General features: G+C 35.1%; 1 protein-coding gene across 1 annotated transcript; it reads right to left on the bottom strand.

Annotated features, from left to right (window-relative positions):
- Positions 1 to 772: 772 nt before the first annotated feature.
- Positions 773 to 23,684, bottom strand: LOC134239997 (phospholipid-transporting ATPase ABCA3-like; the record flags this gene model as incomplete). The annotated part of the gene is made up of 21 exons (XM_062722121.1): positions 773 to 2,163; positions 2,859 to 3,029; positions 3,446 to 3,633; positions 3,724 to 4,232; positions 4,706 to 4,933; positions 5,630 to 5,900; positions 6,065 to 6,409; positions 6,712 to 7,064; positions 7,845 to 8,074; positions 8,363 to 8,612; positions 8,910 to 9,120; positions 11,970 to 12,125; positions 12,838 to 12,992; positions 13,444 to 13,573; positions 13,915 to 14,052; positions 14,560 to 14,741; positions 15,787 to 15,960; positions 16,171 to 16,408; positions 20,841 to 21,091; positions 21,349 to 21,591; positions 23,674 to 23,684. Coding segments are annotated over 21 exons (4,894 nt in total), but the record flags the coding sequence as incomplete, so codon positions are not given.
- Positions 23,685 to 25,406: the final 1,722 nt, after the last annotated feature.

Consider the following 25,406-nt stretch of genomic DNA (forward strand, 5'->3'; position numbering starts at 1 on the left):
GAGTTTTCATTAATACACAATTAATTGCTACTTTTTAAAGTATAAAGGATAAACTTAAAAATTTTGAAGGTGCACCAATGTGACAATCAAATGCGTTTAAACAATTTAAGTTTCAATAAATTCCAGAAAAAATTAAGATTTTCATTATATATTCGTATGAAATTCTACAGCAGCATGAAAGTTATGAAATTATACAGAAAATTTGAGAAAATATTAACAAAAAATCACTTTAACTTTGGTACCTCAATTTGTGAGCTAACTTTGTACTGGAATTATTTAATAAAATTTTAGGACTTAAACAATCTTAATGTAACAAGTTCACATTAATAAAATTTATTAAAATACCAAATGTGTTTGATCGTAAATATTTTATAGTGTATTCCATTTCATTTTACAAAATGATTGTAAAAAAAATATAAAATATTAGAAATTACTTTTAAAAGCTCCATTAAATGTGTATTTTGATTTTGTTGTTATCTTAACAATAAAATTGGGTTGAAAATACTTGAGAGAGGGTTGGGGCTCTCGTAAAGTTACGTTTGATTTTAAACTTAGGACTTTCTAAAGAATGTTTGTGAAAAAGACTTTCATCGTAAGTTTTCACTTAAGTTAAAAATATGTCGTAAGATTTTTTGTGAAAAGGGCTACTGTATTTTTATGAGCCTTCAGATACATTGTCTTTAGGATTAATAAATTAAGATTAAAAAAATAAGTGAACCCTTACTTATTCTTAGTAGACCTTTAACATAAAAATCCTTTATTTCATTTATATTATTTATTTTTTCCATAAAAAAAGTTAATTCATAAAACAGAAAGACATATAAATCTGAGATAATTTGGAGATCTGTCACGAACGATAACTCAATAATAAATGCTTTCGTCATCCAATGTACATGTTAAACTGGATATCCTCATTATTCTACAGTATAAACTTCATTATGACACTGATTATTTTCCTTATCAAACAAGAAGTGCTAATCACAAAATCATCACATTTGTATGAAAATGCAAAATAAAATCTGATTTAAAAAGAAAGGTCTAAATTATCTTATCTCCAAGTACATTTACAAACATGAGAAAATTGTATCGCTACTGACACAAAACAGAATAAATAAGATATATATCTGGAAAATATAAAGGAGTGGATCCCAGTTTACTCCTGGTGTTTCACATATAAATGAAATATTATATCACAGGGTTAGACTACAAGCTTTAACAACAGCACTTTCATAGGACTATTCTATACTAATCTGCCGTGGTGAGTATTTCTATGAACTAAACTAAACAACAAAAAGACTGATTTTCCCATAGTATGAAAAATAAAAAGACTGTATTTTTGCCACATCTTAATAACTTAATATGTATCTATTCCAATCAAATCTTTAAACCATTGTTTTCCATTCTGAAAAATATAAAGTTAGCAATTATCCAACAAATATATTTATTCAAGTTTATTAGTAAATAACAATCAACACAAAAGACGAAGTACAAAAATATAACGGTTGGCATGAAATCCACATAACGATCTGATATTTCTCTTTGTTATGGTAAGTGAGATTCATTCCATACTATATTAACAATCTTGTTCAATCTAACAATGCTGTCTAAACGAATTGCGTTTCCTGCAGGTGCCTTTTTTTTAGTCTTGTGTCTTTGGTTTAGGATAAAAACAACAACAACAACAGAATTCAAACTGCACCCTTTCAATCCTCACCACAGCACATTGTGCACGCACAGCACGAGCAGCACGTGCACAGTCCGCAGCACCCCTTGGGTTTCTTCTTCTCTTTGGGCGGGACCTGATTGGTCGTGAAGGTGAGGAACACCTGTTCTAATGTGGTCTGATGGACGGAGTAATCCTCCAACCCCAGCCTCGACTTCGCCTCCTCCATGGCACCGAATACCGTGGACAGCGACACGGTGGCGTCCGGAATCTGGAAGTGGACATAACCGTGATGGTCATCGAATATCTCGCTGTCCTTGAACCGCTCTTTTATGAAGTTCTTGAGCTCTCTGGAGTCGGTATTGTCTGCTGATAGTCGGACAATCAGTGTGTATCCATTCCCGAATTTGTTCTTCAGATGTTGTGGGCTCCCCAGACAGACAAACTGGCCGTTAACCATGATGACTAACCGTGTACACAGGGCGTCACATTCCTCCATACTGCAGTTCGAAAAAAAATGTAAACATGAGTGGTCTCATAATAGTCTTTAGTCATTTTCAAGATGCCAAGGCACTGTGACAAAAGTCGCCATTCAAAAGTAACATAAGTGGTTGTTTTTTTTTAAAAGATATTTTAATTTTTTAAAATTATTTCCAGTTTTTGAACTGAAAAGCAATCATAAACAGTTTTATAGTAGCTTACGTTGTAAACAGAAATGATTGTTTTTGGTTATTTGTGACTTAATACCTAAATATATTATAGAGAAATTAATCTTTAGAAGATCCTTCACCTCACCAAAGACTTATAATATTTGTATCTGATCTCATTAAAGATTCGATGTGCTGTAAGACATTGGAAAAAGGCAGATTGTCGAAGGATGTATCTAATATGTGTTATAATACACTGAAAAAGTTCAAAAGTTGGGAAAAAGTGAAGTTCTTGAGCTCAACGCACATTTTATCCTCTTACTGCACCTTCCTATGAAAGAGAAACCTCATAGTTGGTTTCTTATTAACAACTACAACTTAATTTAAGTTTACCTCAAACCGGACATTTAGATAACGACATTTGTCTAGATTTTGGTTAAAAAACGAGATCATAACATTGTGAATAAAGTCGTAAATAGGCTCGAACTATATAAACTGTGCAAAACCCTCCCTTAAATAGTATACTCTAATAGACTATTGAGTCTTACCTATGTGATGTTAATATGAGAGTTCTTCCACTTTCGCGGACCTGTGAGAGAACATTCCACAATTGGCGCCGTGCCCCAGGATCCATCCCTGTGGTTGGCTCGTCAAGAAATATAAAGGGAGGATCTCCAATCAGGGAGATTGCTGTACTTAGTTTTCTCTTGTTACCACCACTGGATCATACAGTATATATATATAACACATAACAAAGTAAAAAAAATCAATCAACAACATTTCTTTTTGAATTTTTAACAATAGTTGCTATATGGATATATTTATATCTATATGTTAATAAATAGTGTGTTTCTAGCCTGGTATGCCAATGGGTAGACATTACATATCTAAAAGAATAACACACGCAAGAAAGTCACACGTTTTACATCTGTAACCCTTAGAATGTTATGTGTGTCTGTATTATCCCCTTTCAAGAAATTAAAGTCTGTTCTAATAATGTCAAAAATAACTGACAATGTTTAACCTGTATGACAAAGCACTAACGCGCGAGACAATTGTCTGACATGTATGTCTTATAATGCTATCATCTAGTATTCTGACAATAATCTACTCCAATGTTCTGAACTACTCGTACCTGTATGTTCCACATTGTCTGTCCGCATACTTCTCCAGCATTAAAACTTTGATCAGTTCCATTACAACACGATCTATATACTGCTCCTGAACTCCGCGCAGGCGCGCAAACATAAATAGGATCTCTCTTCCGGTCATCTGATCAATCAATGCGTCGAATTGTGGACAGTACCCGAGATTCTGTTGGACCTGTTAAAACAGTTAATGTAAGTATTGCACTACAGAGAGATTTCAAGAAAAAGATAAAAAGAGTTTATTCAATAAGGAGTTCCTTATTACCTCTTTGATATGATTCTTTACGTCGTATTTATTTAGGTAGGCGTTCCCGCCGGTAACAATTTCATCCCCGGTCATCATCTTAAAGGTAGTCGTTTTTCCTGCACCATTCTGTCCAAGTAAACCAAAGCACTCCTGTCGAGGAATACCGATGCTGACCCCCTTCACCGCTCGGAAATTTCCGTAGTTTTTGGCTAGGTTCTTCAGGACCAAAGCATCTGTCTCCTGTAGCTTTGATATTTCTGTTGCGTTGATCCTTTTCCGTTCATTCTTGACGTCATCGTCCTCTGTTTCGTCACTTCCCATAGACTCCTCGGAGAACACCTGGGCCGTGTGTTGTTTTCCTCTTAATTTATACATGACCCAGTAGAAGAAGTTAAGTTCTGCTAGCGTGACCAGGAGGAGGTAGACGGCGCCTTGTATGACCATCAGCAGGACGTATTTCCCGATCCCAGGGTAGGTCATGCTGAGGTAGTCAAGGACGAATCTCAGACAACTGGTACCACATTTATCTAAAAGATACGTCACAGTAAGTGGGGACTTAATAATAAAGAAACGTGCAAAAAAAGCATAAAAAATAAAATAAAATCTTTACCCGTCTCATCTGATTTGATTTGATTTGTAAAATAATTAAATGGTTTTTGAAGATGAAATATTTATAACACTAAACTAATTATTAAGTTTTATTTAATTTTTCTTTTTGTTTATTCCTTCTTTCTTTGAAATTTCAATAAAATTCTTTATTTGTAAACATCAAAATAAAGCGGTTTTCATCAATTTCTATTTAACTCATTTAATATCGTGTAAAAGAAGACATTACGTTTCATAAAATCTATATACGTAAAAATCTTCCATTTTGTTTTGTTAAGAATTTACATCTTAGAAAGGCTGTAAAATTTGAGATGGAAAAAAATTGGTGAAAAAGTATGGTTCTTTTCATATCTTTTAACTTTCCACAAAATTAAAACCAATCTAAATAGCTCACCCATGCAACAACTTCCGGTCTCCCGGCCAGGAATTTGACACGTGAGCTGGTAGTTACTGCTCTCGCATGTGTTTATGTATTGGTAGTTGGTATAAATGTTCATGATGCTGGAGCCCAGATTATAGTGTGGGAAAATAAGGGCAAAGATCCAGTCCAACTGAAGAGCAATGTTTTGTGTTCCAAAGGTCGGGACCATCAGTAAAAACACGGCCAGTGTCGTTGCTAGACCTGGAATCACCGAAGTAATGCAGTGCAGATTAAACGTGGTGAAAGCTGGCCATAGCAAGTTACTACTTCAGAGACGCAATCATGTTTATGTAACAGTATTTTTAAAGCTACATTTTTGGCAAAAGGATAGGTAATTCTTATTCATTGCATTTTTGTTGATATCGCTAATCTTGCATATACTTCTCGTGTCAATCTTTAAAACTTGCTCAGATTACTTGTGAGGTTTATATAATTTTAGCTCACCTGTCAGGACAGGCACGTAGCATCGTTTTTGAAAGTGGGGGGGCCAACCTGAGAAATTTTTTTGAAAAAGTTGACAAGCAAAAAAAAAAAAAGGTGGCCAACACGAGCCTTTCAACGAACATTGCCCAAGTCGTAAATCCTATTTCGTAGGGGAAGGGAGGGGGTGGGGGGGGGGGGGGGTAGTGGCCAACTTTTTTCAAGACCGACTATCTTTCAATTCAAACTTTTTGGGGTAAATTTTCTTTATAACACTACACTGTGCTGAAATGTGGGAGGCCAACCTTCCTTTCAGTAAACATTTTCTATAGTAAAGGTAATGTCGGGAGAAAAAGTGGGGGGGCCAGGCCCCCCCTGGGCCCCCCCCCGATACTACGTGCCTGCAGGATGTTTAACATTGTGTTGGTCACCATACTTACTCAGATTACGTGTGAGGTTTATATAATTTTAGCTCACCTGTCAGGATGTTTAACATTGTGATGGTCACCATCCCCGTAGCCGGGGTCTTAAACAGGTAATGGAGGACATACGTATAAGGAAGGGAGGCCCAGCCAAACAGAACATAGACCAACAGGATCAAGCTGATTCGGGAAGGCTCGCCCAGAAAATAAGCGTCAGGTCGGAAGGCCGCGAAACAGACGACCATCAAAATGGCGGGAATTAGATAGTTTATATAATCCCATACAAAATTGGCAAGCCAGTAAGTCAGGGAACTCAGACCACTAACCTAGAAAAAAATATTTGTAATTTATATTACTGCAGTTAATTAAAAATATGATATTTGAAGGCGTATAAAGATTTTCAGCGAATTTGAGTTTTTAAAAAAAGTAATTTTTTTGAAAGAGTAATTTCACTTAGGAATTTTTTTAAAGGTGAGCTATAAAGATTTACCTTTTGTAGATGTTTGGCGCCAGACACGCGCTCCTTGATCAGGAACAAGATGAAGCTTGTAGTCAGGAATGAGACACCAAACAGAATGACAAACGCAATAGAGAACCCGCTGCCGGCGGTTCCCGCCGCTCTCTGGCTGTTGTCCTCCAGGCTGCGTTTGAATGGGTGATTATTTGTCTGTATACCCATCGCACTGCTTCCATATTGTTTCAGACTGGCATCCAGGGTGAAGGCAAGCGCTATAGCGGGGCTATGGAAGGGATCGCCATTGAAGTAAGTGGTTGTATTAGGATTACTGTCGTCCAGACCCACGATGTACCTCTTACTGTAGACCGACATCCCCACCTGTAGGGAATAATAACAGTATTCTGTTGAAAGCCTACCCTGACCTGGATTACTGTGTTTAATTTAATTTGTATTTTAGTTTCAATAACGTTTACATAAAAAAAATTGAGAGACAAGATGTGTAAATTACTGAAAATAAAAAAATCTTACCTTTGGACACAATTTGTTTAACTAGACTCGATAATGTTTTCATTCTGCATGTTTATTGCATGAACAATACATTTGAATATATTATCATTTGAATATATTATCATTTGAATATATTATCTTATTATTTACAAGGTCAGGGAAGCTTCAATTACCTCTTTCATTTTGTCGATGACGTATCTATCATATGACGCCGCCGAGGACGCGTCCTCTGTCGACGTGAACAAGTCCTTGTATTTTCCGGCAATATCGTTGGTAGGGTTGTTGTAGATCGTCACAGGGTTCTCAAAATTGGCCAGATTGAGGGGCAAGGAAGGCTCCTCTGAGAATTCTGAGGCGTTCAGCTCGATCACGAGGGCAAGGATGGTGAAGATGACCGGAAGTGCCAGCTGCACAAACGTCACGATTCGATTTCGCCAGGAATGTATGGCTTTTTTGATGATCATACTCTTAAATTGCTGAAAGGTAAGCGCCATTCCACCATTTTTCTTTATCTCCTTATTAAACTCTGAATAAACAAATAATTCAATTTTTTTTTATCTTGAATACCGCTTGTCATCTCCAAATGTTTCAAAAAATATATTTAACGCTATTTCAACCCAATAATCATAATCCTGTAAAGATTAATATCTAGAAGACAAATGGATACTTTGTCCAAGACATTCTCCAACTAGTGTCCAGGGAGCCACTAAAAAGACTATATATCTTTTTTATTTTAGATTAGAGCATGTCTTTGCATATTCATAAGCATAAAAAGAATTTAAGATAGATAACATTTTTGGCGTCTCCAATTTCTCACAACGTGATACTTAAGAGATCTTTGTTTATAATCGAATCAAAACCTGCGTCCTAGCTCCAACAATAGAGATCAATTTTTTTGCAGAAGAAAAAGACGGTTGTCATACTCCCGAAAAGACAGGAAATAATACACAATTTTTTTAATTGCCAGCTCAATAAAATCAAGTTCAAGGGTCTTTAATCCACACAGAGGGAAGTAAAAGTTTCAATCGTCTGTGAAACGTTTCATTATTAAATAAATCTCTAAACTTACAGATAACAGATAAGTTTTTTATAGCTTTCTAGAAAACTATTCTAATTTGTGTTTAGCTACCTTGATTCATTCAACATTTTTTAGAATACGGCATAAAAATTTTTTGACTTAAGATTTAGATGTTTTAAGATCCAGGGACGAACCAGGTTCCTTGTTGATGTCCCCATTACAGGATGTTTTTTACAGTCAAGGTTTTATACTGCCTGGATCAAGGACGAGATGAACATTTTAAGGTACCTGTGTACTTAGATAAGCTGACGTCACCGTTCGTCTTCGCCTCCCCGTTCACCTCTTTCACCTCCCCGTTCACCTCCCCATTGACCGTAACTTTGACGTCTGTCATGGGGATTTTATCACCCTCTTCATGTACAAAGGCAAGATTTTGTTGAGATTGCTGAATCGCGTGCGCTTGCGCATTCAGTCTTTCCGCCTCTTCCTCGACGTCCTCTTGCCCACTTTCTCCAACTCTTATGAAAAGAAAAAAAGCCATAGTTGAAATACATTATGAGTACTGTGTTAAATTTGTTAACAAGTTGGCTTTACAAAGACTTTTTGTATACTAAATTGGTATTAAGCAAAATTCCAAAGCTTCGTTTAAACAAAAATTGTGCATCAATATTTTAGCAACTTTTTAAAAATGATAACTATATCTTATTTTATATCACAAATAAATGAAAACTTTCTTTCAAGAAGAACATGTAAATTAAGCAATGTGTTTTATATGTATTTACCGTTATAGTAGACATGTTACTTACTTTAGAAAGACTTCCTCCATTGTGGTGGCCGTGGTCCCAAAACTTTGGATTCCTAGAGAAGACTTCTTTTTCTCCACGTCCATAAACAGCTGAGAGAAGGTTTCTGATTGATCGAAAGGCAGAAGATAAGACAACTCGGCGCTGATCTCACTTTCGAGTACAGCAGAGGAAACGTGGGACTGGACTAATTTTGTCACCTCAGCAACGTTACATGATTTATCTTTCACCATAACCAGATGGTACCCCGCCCCTGTAAACATCAGAAACCCCATGGCTCAACAAATGTCTACATATAGTTCTAATTTAAAAATAAATATCTTTAATAATGAATAAATTTAAATTTTGTTTCGTGTGTGTATAAAGTTCGCCCAAAATATCTTAAAAATATAAGGATATATTGAAATCTATCTCAAATAAAGCATATTAGTTTTTTTCTGGATAAGAAGTCTTTTTACCGCAGAATATTATAATTGTTTACCTTGTTTTAACTGTTTTCCTTAATGTTTAGAACTCAATGATAGAGAAACCTCAATGTATAGATATATACCGAATGCTTTCTTCAGGAAATGGGAGGTGCCACAACACTTGACCACACCCTCTGCCATGATGGCGATCCTGTCTCCCAGCAGGTCCGCCTCGTCCATGAAGTGCGTTGAGAGAACCATGGTCTTTTTCTCCCGGAATTTCTGGAGAATATCCCAGGTCTGTCGCCGTGCTGCTGGGTCCATACCGGATGTGGGCTCATCAAGAATTATTATCTAATCAATCAAATAAAAAAAGATCGTAAAATTATTATCTTAAAAAACCAAACTTAGCATTTCTGTAAAAAATTATACTGTGAATAAAAAGAGAACTTGGCATACACGTTTTTAAGATACGATGCTTTGGAGGTCAGTGTGTGCTCTGCTCCTATTTTTTTTATAGACTTTTGATCTTGATTGATTTTTCATTGCATGTTGTTTAACGTCCCTTTCGATAATTTTTCACTCATATGGAGACGCCACAACTTGCCAGTGGACAGCTGCAAATTTTGTCCTATACTCGGAACTCAGTGCCATTGAGCAATGAGGGATTTTTTCATGCCAGCACATATTGCGACGCGGGGCCTCAATTTATACGGTCTTATCCGAAGGACCGGTCTCCACGTCCCACAGTGGGATTCGAACCCGCGACATAATGATTGACTACTTACTTCGCGACTCTAAAGCAGACGCTCTAACCACTGCGCCACACGAGTGACCTTTTGATCTTAAATACTGTTCGTAATCTCAATATGTTTCATTCAGAATGTTTTCCTATCTTAATGAAGATTAGTCATCTTACCTGGGTAAAGTATCATTATTTCCTTTCTATTTTGACTTTAATGAAGCAAAATATGTTCTATTATAGGCAAAGCAAGAGCTGAGTGCCATTGTCTTTTAAGGTAGAACTATGAACTTGTTAACAAATAGATGGAAATTAATTCACCTTTTTGACTATTCTGATGCGAGTGACTGCATGCAGTAGAGAATCTAAACTCCCAGCAAATTAAACTGAGATCGTATTACAAGTATTTTTTGTCAACTATGCAGCAGGTATCTGTTGATAATTTTTCTTTAAATCGTGCATAAATATATAAATTGTTGTATTTATACAGATTTTTCCGTTATTTCCCGATCTTGACAAGGAGCACACGGCGGGTGTGACCGGTCAGCAGGGGATCGATGCTCACTCCTCCATGGCACCTAATCCCACATCTGATGTTTTGGAGGTCCGTGTTTGCTCTGCTCCTAATTTGTATTGTTTTATGGACTTTGATATTGAATACTGTTCGTTATCTCCATATCAGGTCAGTGTCTCTGAGCAAAAATGTATGCCAATTTAGAAAATAAAAGTGGATTATTGTATCAGTGCTATTATATCTTGCCCAAAATCTTAAACAGGAAAAGATGAAAACACTTGCTGTGACATTTTGATATATCGACGACGCATTGTCAATGAATAATGTTGTTTTCCATTCTTTGTGCGTACGATAGATCCCGGTGAGCTTGAAATAAAAGATACTACAGAGTCTGACAGATGAAATACATTTATATGGAGATAAATAACAGTATTCAAGTTCAAAAGTCAATTAAAAAAATATGAATACAAGATAGGAACAGAACAAACACGGGCCTGTTTCATATTTAGATATTTTACTTCAAAAAGACCTCAATGGTCATCTAACAACCAAGCTCTATGATAAACATGATGACTTTGACTTTTCAGTCGTCAAATTCCCATACTTTATGCAGCGATATACCTTCATTGCCCACATACGGAGTTCATATCTCTCAGTTAATTCGATACGCTGGAGCATCCTTTTAGTCTGATATTATACTGAAACGAGGTAATTTATTGATTGACAAGGAATTCTTGCTGAAACAATATCACCAGTCTCGTTTAAAGTCTTCATTTCAGTAATTTGTAGGTCAATACAATATATACCTTGTCAGCAAATAAAATTTATCATTCATTCAAATGCCGACTGGCGCTTTTTATATTCATTGTTAATCCATTATTCACACATTGAATTGTCGACAGTTATCCCCCAATCTGATTTTTTGGAGGTACTTTTGAGTATGAATACTGTCCGTTACTCCATACATGAAACATATGGAAATAAAGAACATTACTCGAGCTTTAAAGACCATTAAACAATACAAAATTGGAGCTGAGAAAACATTTTTTGGAGGCATCAAGTGCCATATTTGCATGAACACTGAACATCCCTTGCCGACCGATCACATCTGTTGTGTGCTCCTTGTCATGATATCGGGAAGTAATGGAAATACTGTGAAATCACAAATTTTCGTGGGAATTTAACATGTTTAAAGTCCATTAAACGATATAAAATTGGAGTGGAGAAAACACGGACCACCAAAAAATCAGAAGAGGCATCAAGGAACCTCAACATCCCTTGCCGACTGGTCACATCAGCTGTGTGCTCCTCGTCATGATATGGGAAACAATGGAAAACTTTGGACAACTCCGTGTGTAAATAATGAAATAACAATCAGTATGAGAAAAGTCTCTCGGCATCTGACTTAATGATAAATTGTATTTGTTGACGAGATCATTGTATCGACCATGATAGAACCTACGAAATGATGGCTTTAAACGAGACTGCTGATATTTTTGCTTCATAATCTTGTTTTTCAATAACTTACCTCGTTTTCAGAATTAATCATAAGTAGAGCGTGCTTTTCCGTATCGAATCAACAGAGAAATAAACTCCGTATGCAGGTGACAAAAGTATATTGCTGTATAAGTAAGGGAAGTTGACGATTGAAAAGTTAAAGTCATCACGTTTATCGTAAAGCTTTGTTGTTAGATAACCATAAACGTCTTTTACTGAAAAAAGATCCAAATATAAAACAAATGTGCCCGATATTTCATTTGAAAGGGATTTCTAACGTAAATTACTTTTACCGGTTCCTTGTTTGTACTACATATTTTGGTATTGTCGAATAACTATTTGAATGAACATTAATTGTCAGTAACTTTGAGGCAGCCCCTTTTTCAAACCTGTCAATATTGCTCATATGTACTCACTATTTGACTTAAATTATAGACTGAATTAAAATACCTTAGAATCACCTATGATGGCGATTCCCACGGACAATTTTCGTTTTTGTCCACCTGAAAGGTTTCCAGCTGCATAGTGTGTTTTTGCCTCCATTCCTAAAACTTTGATCATTTCCCTGACTTCATTGGTGATATCCTTCGCTGGAGTTCCCTTCAGCTAAATTGAATAGAAAATATCAAATTAGTTATATAGAGAAAATTTAACTTACAATAAAAATCTGTTAGAAGACATAGTGAGTACAAATCATAACTTATCTTGTGATGATTGTTTTATTATCAATATATAGGCATTTAACAAAAACTGAGTCAAGCTATAAATCTAACTCAACATTGTACAGGGACCATAAAATTTTCGGATTTTACTTTAACATTCTAACACAAAAGGCGATTACGTAGAGTACACAATACCAGATTTACTACTGGACCAGAGTGTAAAGCAATCAAAATGTGTAAAATATTAGTGCCCAAAAACAAAGATTACTCGTACCAAATGATTTTATTTACAGCATGCATACGTAAAACTTATAATCAACATCAAGAAAAAATCCACATGTCGTCTATTTTAGAAAGTTGTATAAAAATCCTCAGTCTACGACCAATTCACTTTTTGGGGGCTGGAGCTTTCAGTAAATTGTATCTTGTCTTAGTTTCCTACCCAAGCACGGAGGAGGGAGAAAAGAGTAAGGAAATATTTTCTTTGTTAAACAAAGACCTAGACATATCTTATTTGCTTCTCCGTAAAAAAATGCTTTTTTATACTAAGAACTGTAATACGATGAAACCATTCTTCAAGATAAAAGTCCTTTTTTGCATCAGTGTGTATATAAAAGACACTTAGGCATTGTTTAATGCGGAGCTTTGCTTTATACCTTGCAGAAATAATACAGATGTTCCTCGACCGTCATAGACTCAAACAAGATGTCGTGCTGCGGACACAGTCCAATGCTCTGTCGGACCTTGTCAATGTCTGTCATTATGTCATATCCGTTGACTTTGGCCGTGCCGCTGGTTGGAGGTAGGAAACCTGAAAAAAACACACAAGATTTCAATGCTATTTACACGTATATATCATGCACAATGATGCATACATCTTTTAAGAATTAAGCTGGGCTAGGGTTAGAATTTGAAAATGTGAATGTTTAACAATGAACTGAATGTAGAAAGTTTTTTCTCTCCTTTTCTAACGTATAATTTTCTTGTGAATTGTAACGTTTTGACATTGCAGAAAGGTCGTCCCTTGTCGTTTTGTTCTGTGCGAACATTTATGCGCTTCTCCTCCAAATATTTCCCAATTTAAAATTCGAAAGTGAGACTCTCTAATAAAATACTTTTATTGTTTATATTTTGTGAAACTTGATGAAAAATTTGCTAAAAATATAAGAAATGAATAGACTGTGTATTCCCATAAAGTTAATGTTATTCCTCTTCGGTCAGGAAAATGATGCTATTATTTTAATTGTGACATAGGCACGCACCTGTTAGCATCGACATGGTGGTGGTCTTGCCGGCGCCATTGTGACCCAATAGAGCAGTGATTTGTCCCTCATAAATATTCAGTGTCGTCCCCTCCACGGCCACTTTCTTCTTCCTGCCTCGACCAAACACCTACAGAATCCGATCAAAAACTGATAGATGAGGTGAGACATTCTACCTATATTATCCATACCTTCCTGCCTCGACCGAACACCTACAGAATCTGATCAAAAACTAATAGATGAGGTGAGATACTATATTATCAATACTTCTAGAGGAAACTCAATACTTAAAGCGAAATTGCAGAACCTCTAGAGGAAATTTCACACTCCTAGAGGAGATAATATACATCAAGAGGAAACTCAAAATCTCTAGAGGTAACACAGTTGTGTTCGGTTTACAATAAAAATAAATGGTTTCATAACTTTATTTCAGAGATACGTAAAATCTATCCCACAAAGAGACTCGCTCACCTTTCTGAGTTTCAGTATTTTGATTCCAGGCTTAAGTTCTGGTGGATCGCGTTCGAAGAACTTTGGATTACTGGTGTCATGGCGGAGGTCTCTGTCAAAGTCTTTCTCTGTTTTGTCACAACATCCCCAGTAAGATCGCTAAAATAAAAGACCTTATTAGAATGCTAAAATAAAAGGCCCCAGTAAATAAAAATAAACAGTCCTAGTAAGATCGCTAAAATAAAAGGCCTTATTAGAATGCTAAAACAAAAGGCCCCAGTAAATAAAAATAAACAGTCCTAGTAAGATCGCTAAAATAAAAGGCCTTATTAGAATGCTTAAACAAAAGGCCCCAGTAAATAAAAATAAACAGCCCCAGTAACGTCGCTAAAACAAACAGCCCCAGTAACATCGCTAAAATAAAAGGCCTTATTAAAATGCTAAAACAAAAGGCCCCAGTGAATAAAAATAACCAGTCTTAGTAAGATCGCTAAAATTAACAGCCCAAATAAGATCGCTAAAATAAACTGTCCCGGTAAGATTTCTAGAATAAAGAGCCCAAGTAAGATCGCTAAATGGTTGCTAAATCTTAATATACCTCAAGGATACATGAGAACTTTGAACTGACATCGAAGTAAAACTCTGCCGAGAACTGGAAATATTTACCGTGAATGGAAAGTAGAACGGTCTGGGAATTCCAAATTCTCCCGGGAAAACATTTCCAACGTACCACGTGACAAGAAGATGTATGACGATGTCTAGGATCAGCATCAGCATCACTCCGCCCAGGGAGAAATTGTCGTCAACAGAGGGCGGCTTGTTAAAGTTACTCCACTGAGCGCCCTCACCTTAAAGTATAAAGCAAGAAACTGAAAGTACTGAGTGCACTATGTTTAATTGGTAGTGAACGTTGCTGAAAGTCTTGAAAGATGTTTTTAAAAAGCTCAATCGATAGTGCCTGTAATCAGAATGCAAGTTTACATTTGTCTCTTTGATATGCAAAAGCATGCTAGACTGGTAGTAAGTACGAACTATCAATCGAGGCGAGCTTTTAACAAGTAATTTGGTGAAACTAGGATATAATCAGTCTCGTTTAAGTTCTATTGTCAATACAATGACCTTGTTCAGCATAAACAATTTATCATTAAGTCGAATGCTGTCTAACAATTTTCATACTAATTTTGACGATTTTTTTCGTTATTTCCTGATCATGACAAGGAGTACACAGCGGGTGTGATGTCGGCAGGGCATGTTCACTCCTCCACGACACCTGATCCCACCTCTGATATTTTTGAAGTCCAATTGCTCTGCTCCTATATTGTATCGTTTAATGGACTTTTGGGATTGAACACTGTTCGTTTTCTCCATATATTTCATGCATTTCGTATTTATATAATTCAAACTCTAACTGCTGTAAAGAGATTGTGTTGGGATTTGCTTAAGAGCAATTAAGAGAGAGCTTTGATACCAGATAGATTTCAATGATAAATGTATATCTGTGTATGCTGGAGAATAATCCATTACCTTCGTTAGCTTTGTGTCCGACGTTTTCAAAATATATCAGTAAATCTTAATGAATTTCACTATAGGTAGGCTTCCGAGGGTAGTTGGTGATATTTGGTTAGGGTAAAATATGATATTGATCAGAAGTGTTGGGTATGCGTGCATCTAGGCATTTGGTGTTTGCTCTGCTCCTATTTTCTATTGTTTTATGGACTTTTTATCTTGAATACTATTCGATATCTCCGTGCGTATGTTTCATTACTTCTAAATATTTTCTAATCACTTCTCGGAGGTTTGAAATTTATTTTCTGGACGTCTTGTATGCACGTAAACAAATATCAAATGAAAACTCATCTCTTTTATACTAAACAAACTACTGTTGTATCAAACCTGTGCCCTCGTGAATTCCGATGATGTTGAATCCCATCGCCATTGCTGTATTAAAGGGAAGACAGGAGGCAACTTTTGCTCCTGTAGTCATAGTTTCGTATTCTGTGTTTAAGAAGAACCACGGAAAAAAGAATCCAAAATACAAAAGACCACCTGCGTAGGCCGAGGTGTTAGCTGAAAAAAAGAATTTCATAGCCGAGAAATTTTGTGCAAGGTCAGACAAGTACAATGGAGCAAAACTTTTTTTAAAAAACCAGCAAATCTTTTAAAAATGACAAATACTACAACTTGGACCTTTAGAAGGTAAAGTTTTACTGCGTTAAGAATGAAAAGTAAATTCGATATGTTAAAGTATATTTTCCAAAATTAAATTCAAGCACATACCTTTACTGAAAAAAGTGCTGACCATTATACAGAAGGTGATGAGAGAAATGTCATAAATTATGAAAAAGACAAAGATGAGGGAAGCATCCGAGGCGTTGAACACACGGCCATTGTCTCCCACCTTCACAAACATACAGAGGATGAAGAATGCCGAGGCCAGGAGCAGGAATATCATGGCCTTGACGAAGACTGCAGCCCAGTACATGGCTTCACTCATACCCATCAGCTTCATAGATTCCTAGTGGAAAACAGGAGATGTTATAAATTACATTTCTATAAAACAAAAACCCCATCAAAATATCCCAAAATCATATCTGTCTTAATGAAAGACTGGTGCACAAGGATTAACATTTTGTCGGTCAATCTTTACCCGTGTGTTTGTTTGTTCAGTCTGCCTTTCACACTTTACCTTTTTCCCAACCGTGCGGGTACTACTTTGTGCACATATACTACATGAATTTTTGCAAAAAAAAAAAAAACAAACAAACAAAAAACAAAAACAAAAAAAACCCCCCAAAAAACCCTTAAAATTTGTTACAATTTAACCTTTAAATATACATTATGGAAAAAAAAAATATAAACTATGCTTATATATTATCACGTATTAAATTCTCAATGAAAATCCTCTCTTGAAGTAAAAAAGAAAATTTTGCCTTTTTAAATGAATATATAAACAATAATGAAATATATAGAGTATTAAAACTCAAAAGTCCATTAAACAATATAAAATTGGAGCTGAGCAAGCATGGACCTCTACAACATCAGAGGCTGGGTCAGGTACCATTGAGGAGTGAGCATCCCCTGCTGACCCACGACGCCTGCCATGTGCTCCTTGTTATGATCGGAAAAATAAGGGAAAATTTATGGACAATTTAGTGTGTAAATAATGGCCTAACAATTTGTATGAAGAAATGTCTGTCAGCAAAAAACGTACAGTGTATTGATAAATTGTTTTTGCTGACAAGGTCATTGTATCGACTATTGAACTTACAAAATGATGATTTTAAACGAGACTGCTGATTTTTTTTTCAGCAGCAGCTTGTTTGTCAATAATTAACCTAGCTTAGAAATTGTTCACACGTAGAGTATGGTTTCGCGTATTTAATCAACAAAGAGATATAAAAAGCGTATGCAGCTCATGAAGGTATACTGCAGCATAAGTAAGGGAAGGCAACGATTGGGAAGTAAAATTCATCAAAACAGTTTTTTTTTATCATAAATCGTGTTTGTTAGATTACAACTAACGTCTTTTACAAGTAAAATATCTAAATATAAAAAAAAATACATTTGTCAGACTTTGTGATATCTTTTATTTCAGAAATACAACAATGTGAAGTACTGCCAATACAAATACCGGGTATATATGTTTAGAGACCAGATGGCTTAACGACGTCATTAATTTAAACCTGGTTTCTGACCTTCTGTTAAATATATTATTTTAAAATTCATCCGATTTGCATGTTTTCTTAAAAGTCACAATCATTAAAAACAAGTAAATAATTCGTGCACAAAAAATAATTAAATATACCTAGTCTTCACGATGAGAAATGCAACGTTTGGCATGCCATAATTGTATATGAACAAAACCTTTGGGATAACAGAAAAGTGGCGAAACATTTCCATCAAACACTATATAACTAATTTCTAAATATGAACTCATTACTTGCATTTGGCATGGCATTTACCTTGATATATGTATATTAATATACAATAAATGACAAAATACAAATGGTCGTATACCTATTGTTAAGTAATACATCACCCAGAGAACGTTATTTATCTATTGATCAATAACTAGCTTTGTTTATTGTATTGCTCAAATTTATTTCTTGTAGAAGAATTTCTAGGTATTCCAATATCTTTGCTTTGTTGGGTCGTATTCATATCAATTCAGGATAGAAAAAACTGCATAGATGTGTTAGAACACAAAAAATTCTACAAAAAGACTGATAATCAAAGAGTCTATAAAGGTATAAAGACCAAACTACTCTGAGGCATAAAGAAGATCCAGACGCAAAATCCTAAAAATTTTTAAATATTATTTTGTCTTGTTTAACTTGGTGATGATCAGATATCCAAAGGTCTATGCAAATTTCACATATCCGGACAAATTGACTGGGAACCAAAGTGTTCGGATAAATGAGGGTCCACTGTAATCCTTTGTGATACACGAACAATTCTACAAAAAGACTAATAATCAGACTAGGGTCTATAAAGGTCTAAAGACCAAACTACTCTGAGGCCTGAAGAGGGACAAAGACCAAAATTCCTAAAAAGTCCACGAAGGGTTCTAAAACCAAACTCCTCAAACGTCTAGAAAGGATCGAAAGGCCAAACTCCTCAAAGGATTATTAAAGGGCTAAAGTACAAACTCCATAACCTCTATAAACATGATCTAAAGGGCTGAAGTTTAATCTCCTCAAAGGTTTACAAAATGTCAAAGACCAAACTCCTCAGAAGCCTAAAGAGGACTGAAGATCATACTCCTCAAAGGTCTATAAAGGACTGAAGATCATACTCCTCAAAGGTTTATAAAGGACTGAAGATCAAACTCCTCAAAGATCTTTAAAGGACTGAAGATCAAACTCCTCAAAGGTTTATAAAGGACTGAAGATCAAACTCCTCAAAGGTTTATAAAGGACTGAAGATCAAACTCCTCAAAAGTTTATAAAGTCTTAACTCCTCAAAGGTATACAAAGAACTGAATACCAAACTCCTCAAAGGTCTACAAAGGGTCAAAGACCAAACTCATCAAAGGTCTACAAAGGGTCAAAGACCAGACTCCTCAGAGGTCTACAAAGGGCCGACTACCAAAGTTTTTAAAGGTCTATAAAAGACTGATGTTCAAACTCATTGAAGGTCTACAAAAGACTGAATACCAAACCCCTTAAAGGTCTACAAAGAATCGAAGACCAAGAAAACTCAAAGTCTGAAAAGGTGAAAACACAAACCTTCTCTCAGGCTGAACATCAGAGTTAACATTGGTCTGTAAAAGTATAAAGACCAGATTCTTCATAAGTCTATAAAGAGCTGAGTATTAGCCAACAAAAGGGAACATAGATTAGTTAAAATCTCATTATAAATCTGCAAAAGAGCACAATTTTCTAGTTACAAAAAGGAAACGACCCAGTTTATATGAAATGACATCGCTATATGGGGAGGTCTAAGAGTCATTCTCAGAATGGTTGAGAATCCTTCTCCACGTACGAGGTCGACAACAGACACATTCATTACACTTGTTCATTATTCGTGTTATTATCACCAGTGTAACACAATGCTTATTTGCAGTAACGACGGAGCAATTATCACGTTTCTTTCGACAAATAGATCGTTATATTGTCCACAGAAAAAAGACATAGTTTTTAATTACATGAAATCAATAAATCATATCAAAGTATTAATTGCTGAAGATTATAATATCGAGGCATATTTTATTCTATTGAAAACTGACACAATCTTTGATTAGCGTCGTAAGTACATATTACAAACGAGTGAGAAACCTGACTTAAGGTGTTTCCACCCTCACAATTTTAATGGTTCATAGTACAAAAACTGTATTTATTTTCATTTAATATACTTTAATTTTCCAATTATTGCAAAAAATGTATAGGTCACCATATAATTTAAAATCCGAAACATAAATGAACAGAAGTGTATGTCAACATAAAAAATTGCACATTTTTTGTAAACAGTGTTATGAAAAATGTGTAAAAACTGGTTAAAATGCATAATTCTGATGCTGAATGTTCCTATATACTTCCTACTTATGAGATACTTTTGAATTGTTAGTACCAGGGAAACTATTTTACATTACAAGTACAATAAAGCAAATGCATGAATGAAGAGACCTTAGAAGGAGTTATTGCTCTTGTCAACATTTTATAGAGATTGAATAATTGATTAAATAAATAAAATATGCATTTTAATTTTCTTTTTACTAAACAATATCTATCATTACACCTATTGTAAGACATTCTTCCAAAAGATATTGTTCTATTACATGTTTATATGAATCTAAACTAATTACAGTTTTTTGCAAAAACCTATGACATCATAGGAGGGTGGAATTACCTCAAGTTGAAATATCCATCTGCTATAAATTTCATCATTTTTTTTCAAAAATAATTCCCAACATTGATTTCATTAACTGCATTTCACTACATTCAAATGGAATATAGTTTGATGTATAAAGCCTTGGTTGCTTTTTCAAAAAAGAAAATGAATTTTGTCTAATGCAATATGAAGAAAATTTGAGACTGTGAATAGAAAAATTTGTTCTCATTCTTTTTTTTATCTCAACATAAAATTAAAATATGAGGTTTATGTGAAAATAATTTTGTGAATAGCCCCCCCCCCTTTTTTCAAACATAACTTTTTAACATCGAAAATGTTCATTGAAAGACCGGTTGCCCCCCCTTTTTTGTTACAGTAATGTCAAGCAAGTAAGATAGAAGGGGAGGGTCCATACCTCAAATGGCTCCGGATTTATGAATATTGTGTTATTTATACTTTAATTAACACGACATATTATTTGATTTAAGACTGATACAAAATTTATTGACTACTTAATTTTAAACGAATTAATTCTCCTTTAACTTGATAGACAAAAAAAGGGAGTATTCAAACTCGAAATTTCTCCTGGTCCCTTCAAATAATAGAGTTGTGATTACCTTCAGTCTCTTTTCCTTTTCATACGTCACACCTTTTGTCGTCTGCAGAGCGGTGATGATGAAGCTGAGCATGATGAAGAATGGGAGCCAGATCTGTAGTACGCTGATAAGATTGTCCTTAATGAAGTCCTGGTACGGCATCTTCTTCATGTAGAAGTCCAAGTTGTCAAAGTTGGTGTTCCCTGATCTCCTGTTAATAATGGCGCGACCCACTTCATACTGGAGGCTGAGGAAGCCGGTCTTGTAATAATCTGTAAATTATCAATACATACCTGTATTAACTAACCACTGACTACCTTTAAGTTTAGCCCTAGCCAGTTCACTCACTGGTTTATTCTCACTCGGACAATTCAAGTAGATTACTTTCGGATGCCACTGGATTGCAGAGTATTTTTTTTTTAAAATAAATTAAGATTTCTTTATAGAAGTTAGTTGTTACTGATTTACTTGTCAAATATAAAAAATTCCTTTCAAATTCATTTATTAAAAACCAGAATTGATGACGTACTAGGTTCTCCTCCAAATTGTAGGTTGTTTCTGTAACCAGGGACCCTGAAGAAGGGGTACGTGTTGTCAGTGCGCCATCTGTCGTCTGCGTTTTCCCGCGCTACCCTCAGGGTGTACTTGACTTGATCTGGTATGGCGGCCGAGTAGTCATTAGAAGAGGTATCGAACACGACGGCGGCCCAGACATTGTCCTTGTTGAGTTCCTGGTATGTCTCAAGCAAACCTTCATTGGCAAACGACCTTACTGTAAGAAAACATTAGTGTTACAATGTATACGGGAATTACTAAGTATCGTCATGTAAATGCTTTTTACAATTTATATTTAGATAAAACAAAACGAATTTAAATACAATGATATAAAATGATTTATAAATTTGTTCTAGTTTTTCAGAAATCATCATCTCAAGCCACAGTCCGGAGTCCTAAAATAGTTTTGTCCTAGAATGGGAGAGGATTGTACATTTTGGTCGTGGCTGGTGACGATTTTCAGAAATTGAGAAAGAAAAAACTTTTTAATACAATCGATGAGATATTCAGTATGGGATATCATCATACAGTATTGGGTATCATCTCTTCCCCTATGGCTCAAAAGGGTGTGGTTATTACAAAAGCTTATCATAGATATCCATCTTAAGAATTAAGTTATGTTATGAAATAATTGTGGTTTGTGGGTCTATGTTTGAAATTACTCAAATTAGATATGAGATTTTAAATATGTGATCTTTTGAAGGTTTACTGAGCAAGAAAAAAACACGGCGGGCGTGACCGGTCGGCAGGAGATGCTCACTCCTCCATGGCACTTGATCCAACCTCTGATGTTTCCTTTGCTTCTTATTTGTACTGTATAATGCATTTGGACTTCTTAGCTTGAACGCTGTTCGTTATCTTCATATATTTTAATTATCTTTCATGATCCCTGTGTTGGTGGAACTTATGAGGCCAGAAGAGATCATAACTATCAGTCGTGAATCAGATTCAGATTTTGAAGTTGACATTTTTTAAAATATTTACCCAAGCAGTGGCCATGCAACTTTACAAAGGATAAGCATAAATCAACACTACAAATATTACGCAACCTGCAAACTGGAGAGTGCAAGCTTTAACATGTTAAATAGGCTGCTTCGGGGGGAGGATCACTGTATAAAATGTATGGAGATGACTAACAGTATTCAAGTTCATACAAACAATACACATCAAGAGCTGAGCAAACACAGACCTCTCAAACATAAGAGGTGGGAGCAGCCGTCTTGGAGGTATAAACATCATATAGTAAATATTCCGAGTGTGTAGATTTACTTTTTGGAAGGTATTCTGAAGGAATAACATTGTTACCTGATCCGTGATTCAATAAAAAAAATCAATAAAAAAAAATTCAGCATCCCCGCCAGGTATTGCCACGCAGCAAAAAAGCATGCAGTTCTTCTACGTGTTGAGCAAAATGTTTTATGGGAGACATGAATTAATTGTATATCCGCAATATTATCAATAGTTTTTTATTATATAGCTAATAAATAGTCTCTGATAAAATAAACAAAAAAACTCAAACCAAAAATCTAATAGGAAGAATTTCAATGTTCATAATATCATTGAATTGACATTTTATTGAATTCATGACCTTGAATTTTTGTACCTCCCCTTTTTTAATTAATAAAAAAAAATCGTAAAAAAATATGTAAAAAAATTTTTTATTATCATTCTATTTATAATATTTCAACATTCAACCACAGGATTTAATACGAAATTATATTTTTATTGAAAAAACGCCCCAATGCAATCTTTGTTAATTAAACAAAAAAGAAAATTTCTCGTGGGCAATCTTTTTCCACTATAAAATGCTTTAATATAATTTCAGAGTATTGTGTACTCGAGGGACATTTAAGGGTACAGAATTTGGTACCATTAGGGATTGAAATCCTTAAAGAAAAGAAGTGGCATCTAGGTAAGATGTGTTTATTTTTCACGCAAAAATCATTAATGAAATTATTTATTAAAATATAGTACGTATTAGACCCATTAACACCTATTTTAAGCAAATCATAAAGCTCGGTAGGGTCATCGAAATGATGCGATATTGAACGCTAACAGGACAGACGATAATTTGAATACCGATACTAAAAAAATCTTTAATTTGAGGGTTTTTTGGTTGGAATAATTATTATAAATTATGTGGAAATTTTTTAGCTATATAATAAGGGAGTTATTAAACTTATATCCGTGAATATTGGCACTTGTTGGCTGTTCAAATGCACTCGCAAGCTCGTGCGTTTGAACAGCCAACTCGTGCCAATATTCACCGATATAAGTTCAATAACCCTATATTATTAACCTGTGTATCCGCTTTATATTATAGGGTAATTGAACTTATATTGTACTGGTAGGTTTACAAAATATGTTGGGTGGTACATAGGAAAGAAAATTGTTATGCAGGTCCAATCAAGGGTGTATAGAGATTTCCCTTGTTTTTCATTCCATACAAGTGTAGATGAGTGGATTTCTGGGGGGGGGGGGGAGGGGGACTCCATGTAATTTGGAATTAGAAAGGGGCCAACCTTGTGCTATTGTCATATTAATACAATATAGAGAATAATACATACCCTTTTCCATATCACATCCTGTATCAGCCCGAGACACCAATATCAGCCAGAGGGCCGAAGGCCCGAGGGCTGATTTTGGTCGAGGGCTGATGAAAAAACAGGATGTGATGTGGAAAAGGGTGTGTATTATTATATTTATTACATACTTAGTAATAAAATACAGCACGCATTAAGTTGAGAAGAAAATAAGTAAATAATCATGCATGGACTTCTTACATACATGTACATAGTCTAATGTCTCATAAGATTTGGGTTTGTTTCTACTTCTATTTCAATGCACTTGATCCGTAATTTGAAAATATTCTATAGTATTACATGTATTTGTAAATTAAGATTAACCTTATTTTCAAAAAGTTAAAATTAAGAGAATATGAACCCACCAAAAATTGTGTATGATCACAAGTACTGTTATTGTGGTTTAATTTACTATAGGGTGTGATATTGACGTCACAATAGCCGTATTGGCCTGCAGGGCTGATTTTTTATGGATTTGCAGGGCTGATACGGATATCAGCCCCACAAATCCATATCAGCCCTGCAGGGTTGATACGGCTATTGTGACGTCAGCCATATCGCATATGCAAAAAACCTGTATTTATTACTAAGTGTGTAATAAAAAACGTCAAGATATTGAACGCTAAAATTCTCTAGATTTTTTGGTAGTATTTTATTAGAGACTATTTATTAGCTATATGATAAAATGATTTAGCCATCTGAGGAGTGCAATATTCACCGAACCCGAAGGGCGAGGTGAATATTGTACTTCGAAGATGGCTTAATCATCGTATTGACCGAAAAAAACAGCAATAATTGTTCAATTATATGATACACTAGATCATTACTTGTTTGCATTTAATTCAAGTCCTAGCTAAATACAAGGGAGAATCAGAATTAAAATGTAAATGAACTTACCAGTCATATCAATTTGAATTTTATTTTTGATAAATTTTGGTAGCCATGAAAAAATATATATATATTAATGTCAGTCTTTTTTATAGGATAGTTTTTGAAAGAAGGAGTATTATCAGGGAAACTGACTGCCCAAAAGTAAAAATTGTTGTTCAGTAAAAGTGTTGAAGTTGGGTCCCTGCATCCCCTCTTACCACCCTCACTAAAAAAATATATATTTAAGCATTGAATTCATATTTTTGGATGTCTTCGGTCCTATAACACACCTGGCCGTGCCGACAATTTATCATATTTGTCGACACGGCCAGGTGTGGTATAGGACCGAGACATCCAAAAATATGAATTCAATGCTTATATTTACATTCTCTAATTATCCTTCTTCATAATTGCTTATTTTGTTAATTTTAATGTGAATTTAGCGCCCTTCAAAACTGCCGTGGTTAAAAGATGTAATAGCCGTTTGTGACGTCAAATGACGTTAAATGACGTTGCAAAGTTAAATTACGCAAACAAACATTGCGAGGAAAAAGATGACAAATTAATTCTTAACGCACAT

This window comes from Saccostrea cucullata, unplaced genomic scaffold (genome assembly GCF_032062105.1).
Source record: "Saccostrea cucullata isolate Sc308-1 unplaced genomic scaffold, CSIRO_AGI_Scuc_v1 ctg1578, whole genome shotgun sequence".
Lineage (NCBI taxonomy): Eukaryota > Metazoa > Mollusca > Bivalvia > Ostreida > Ostreidae > Saccostrea > Saccostrea cuccullata.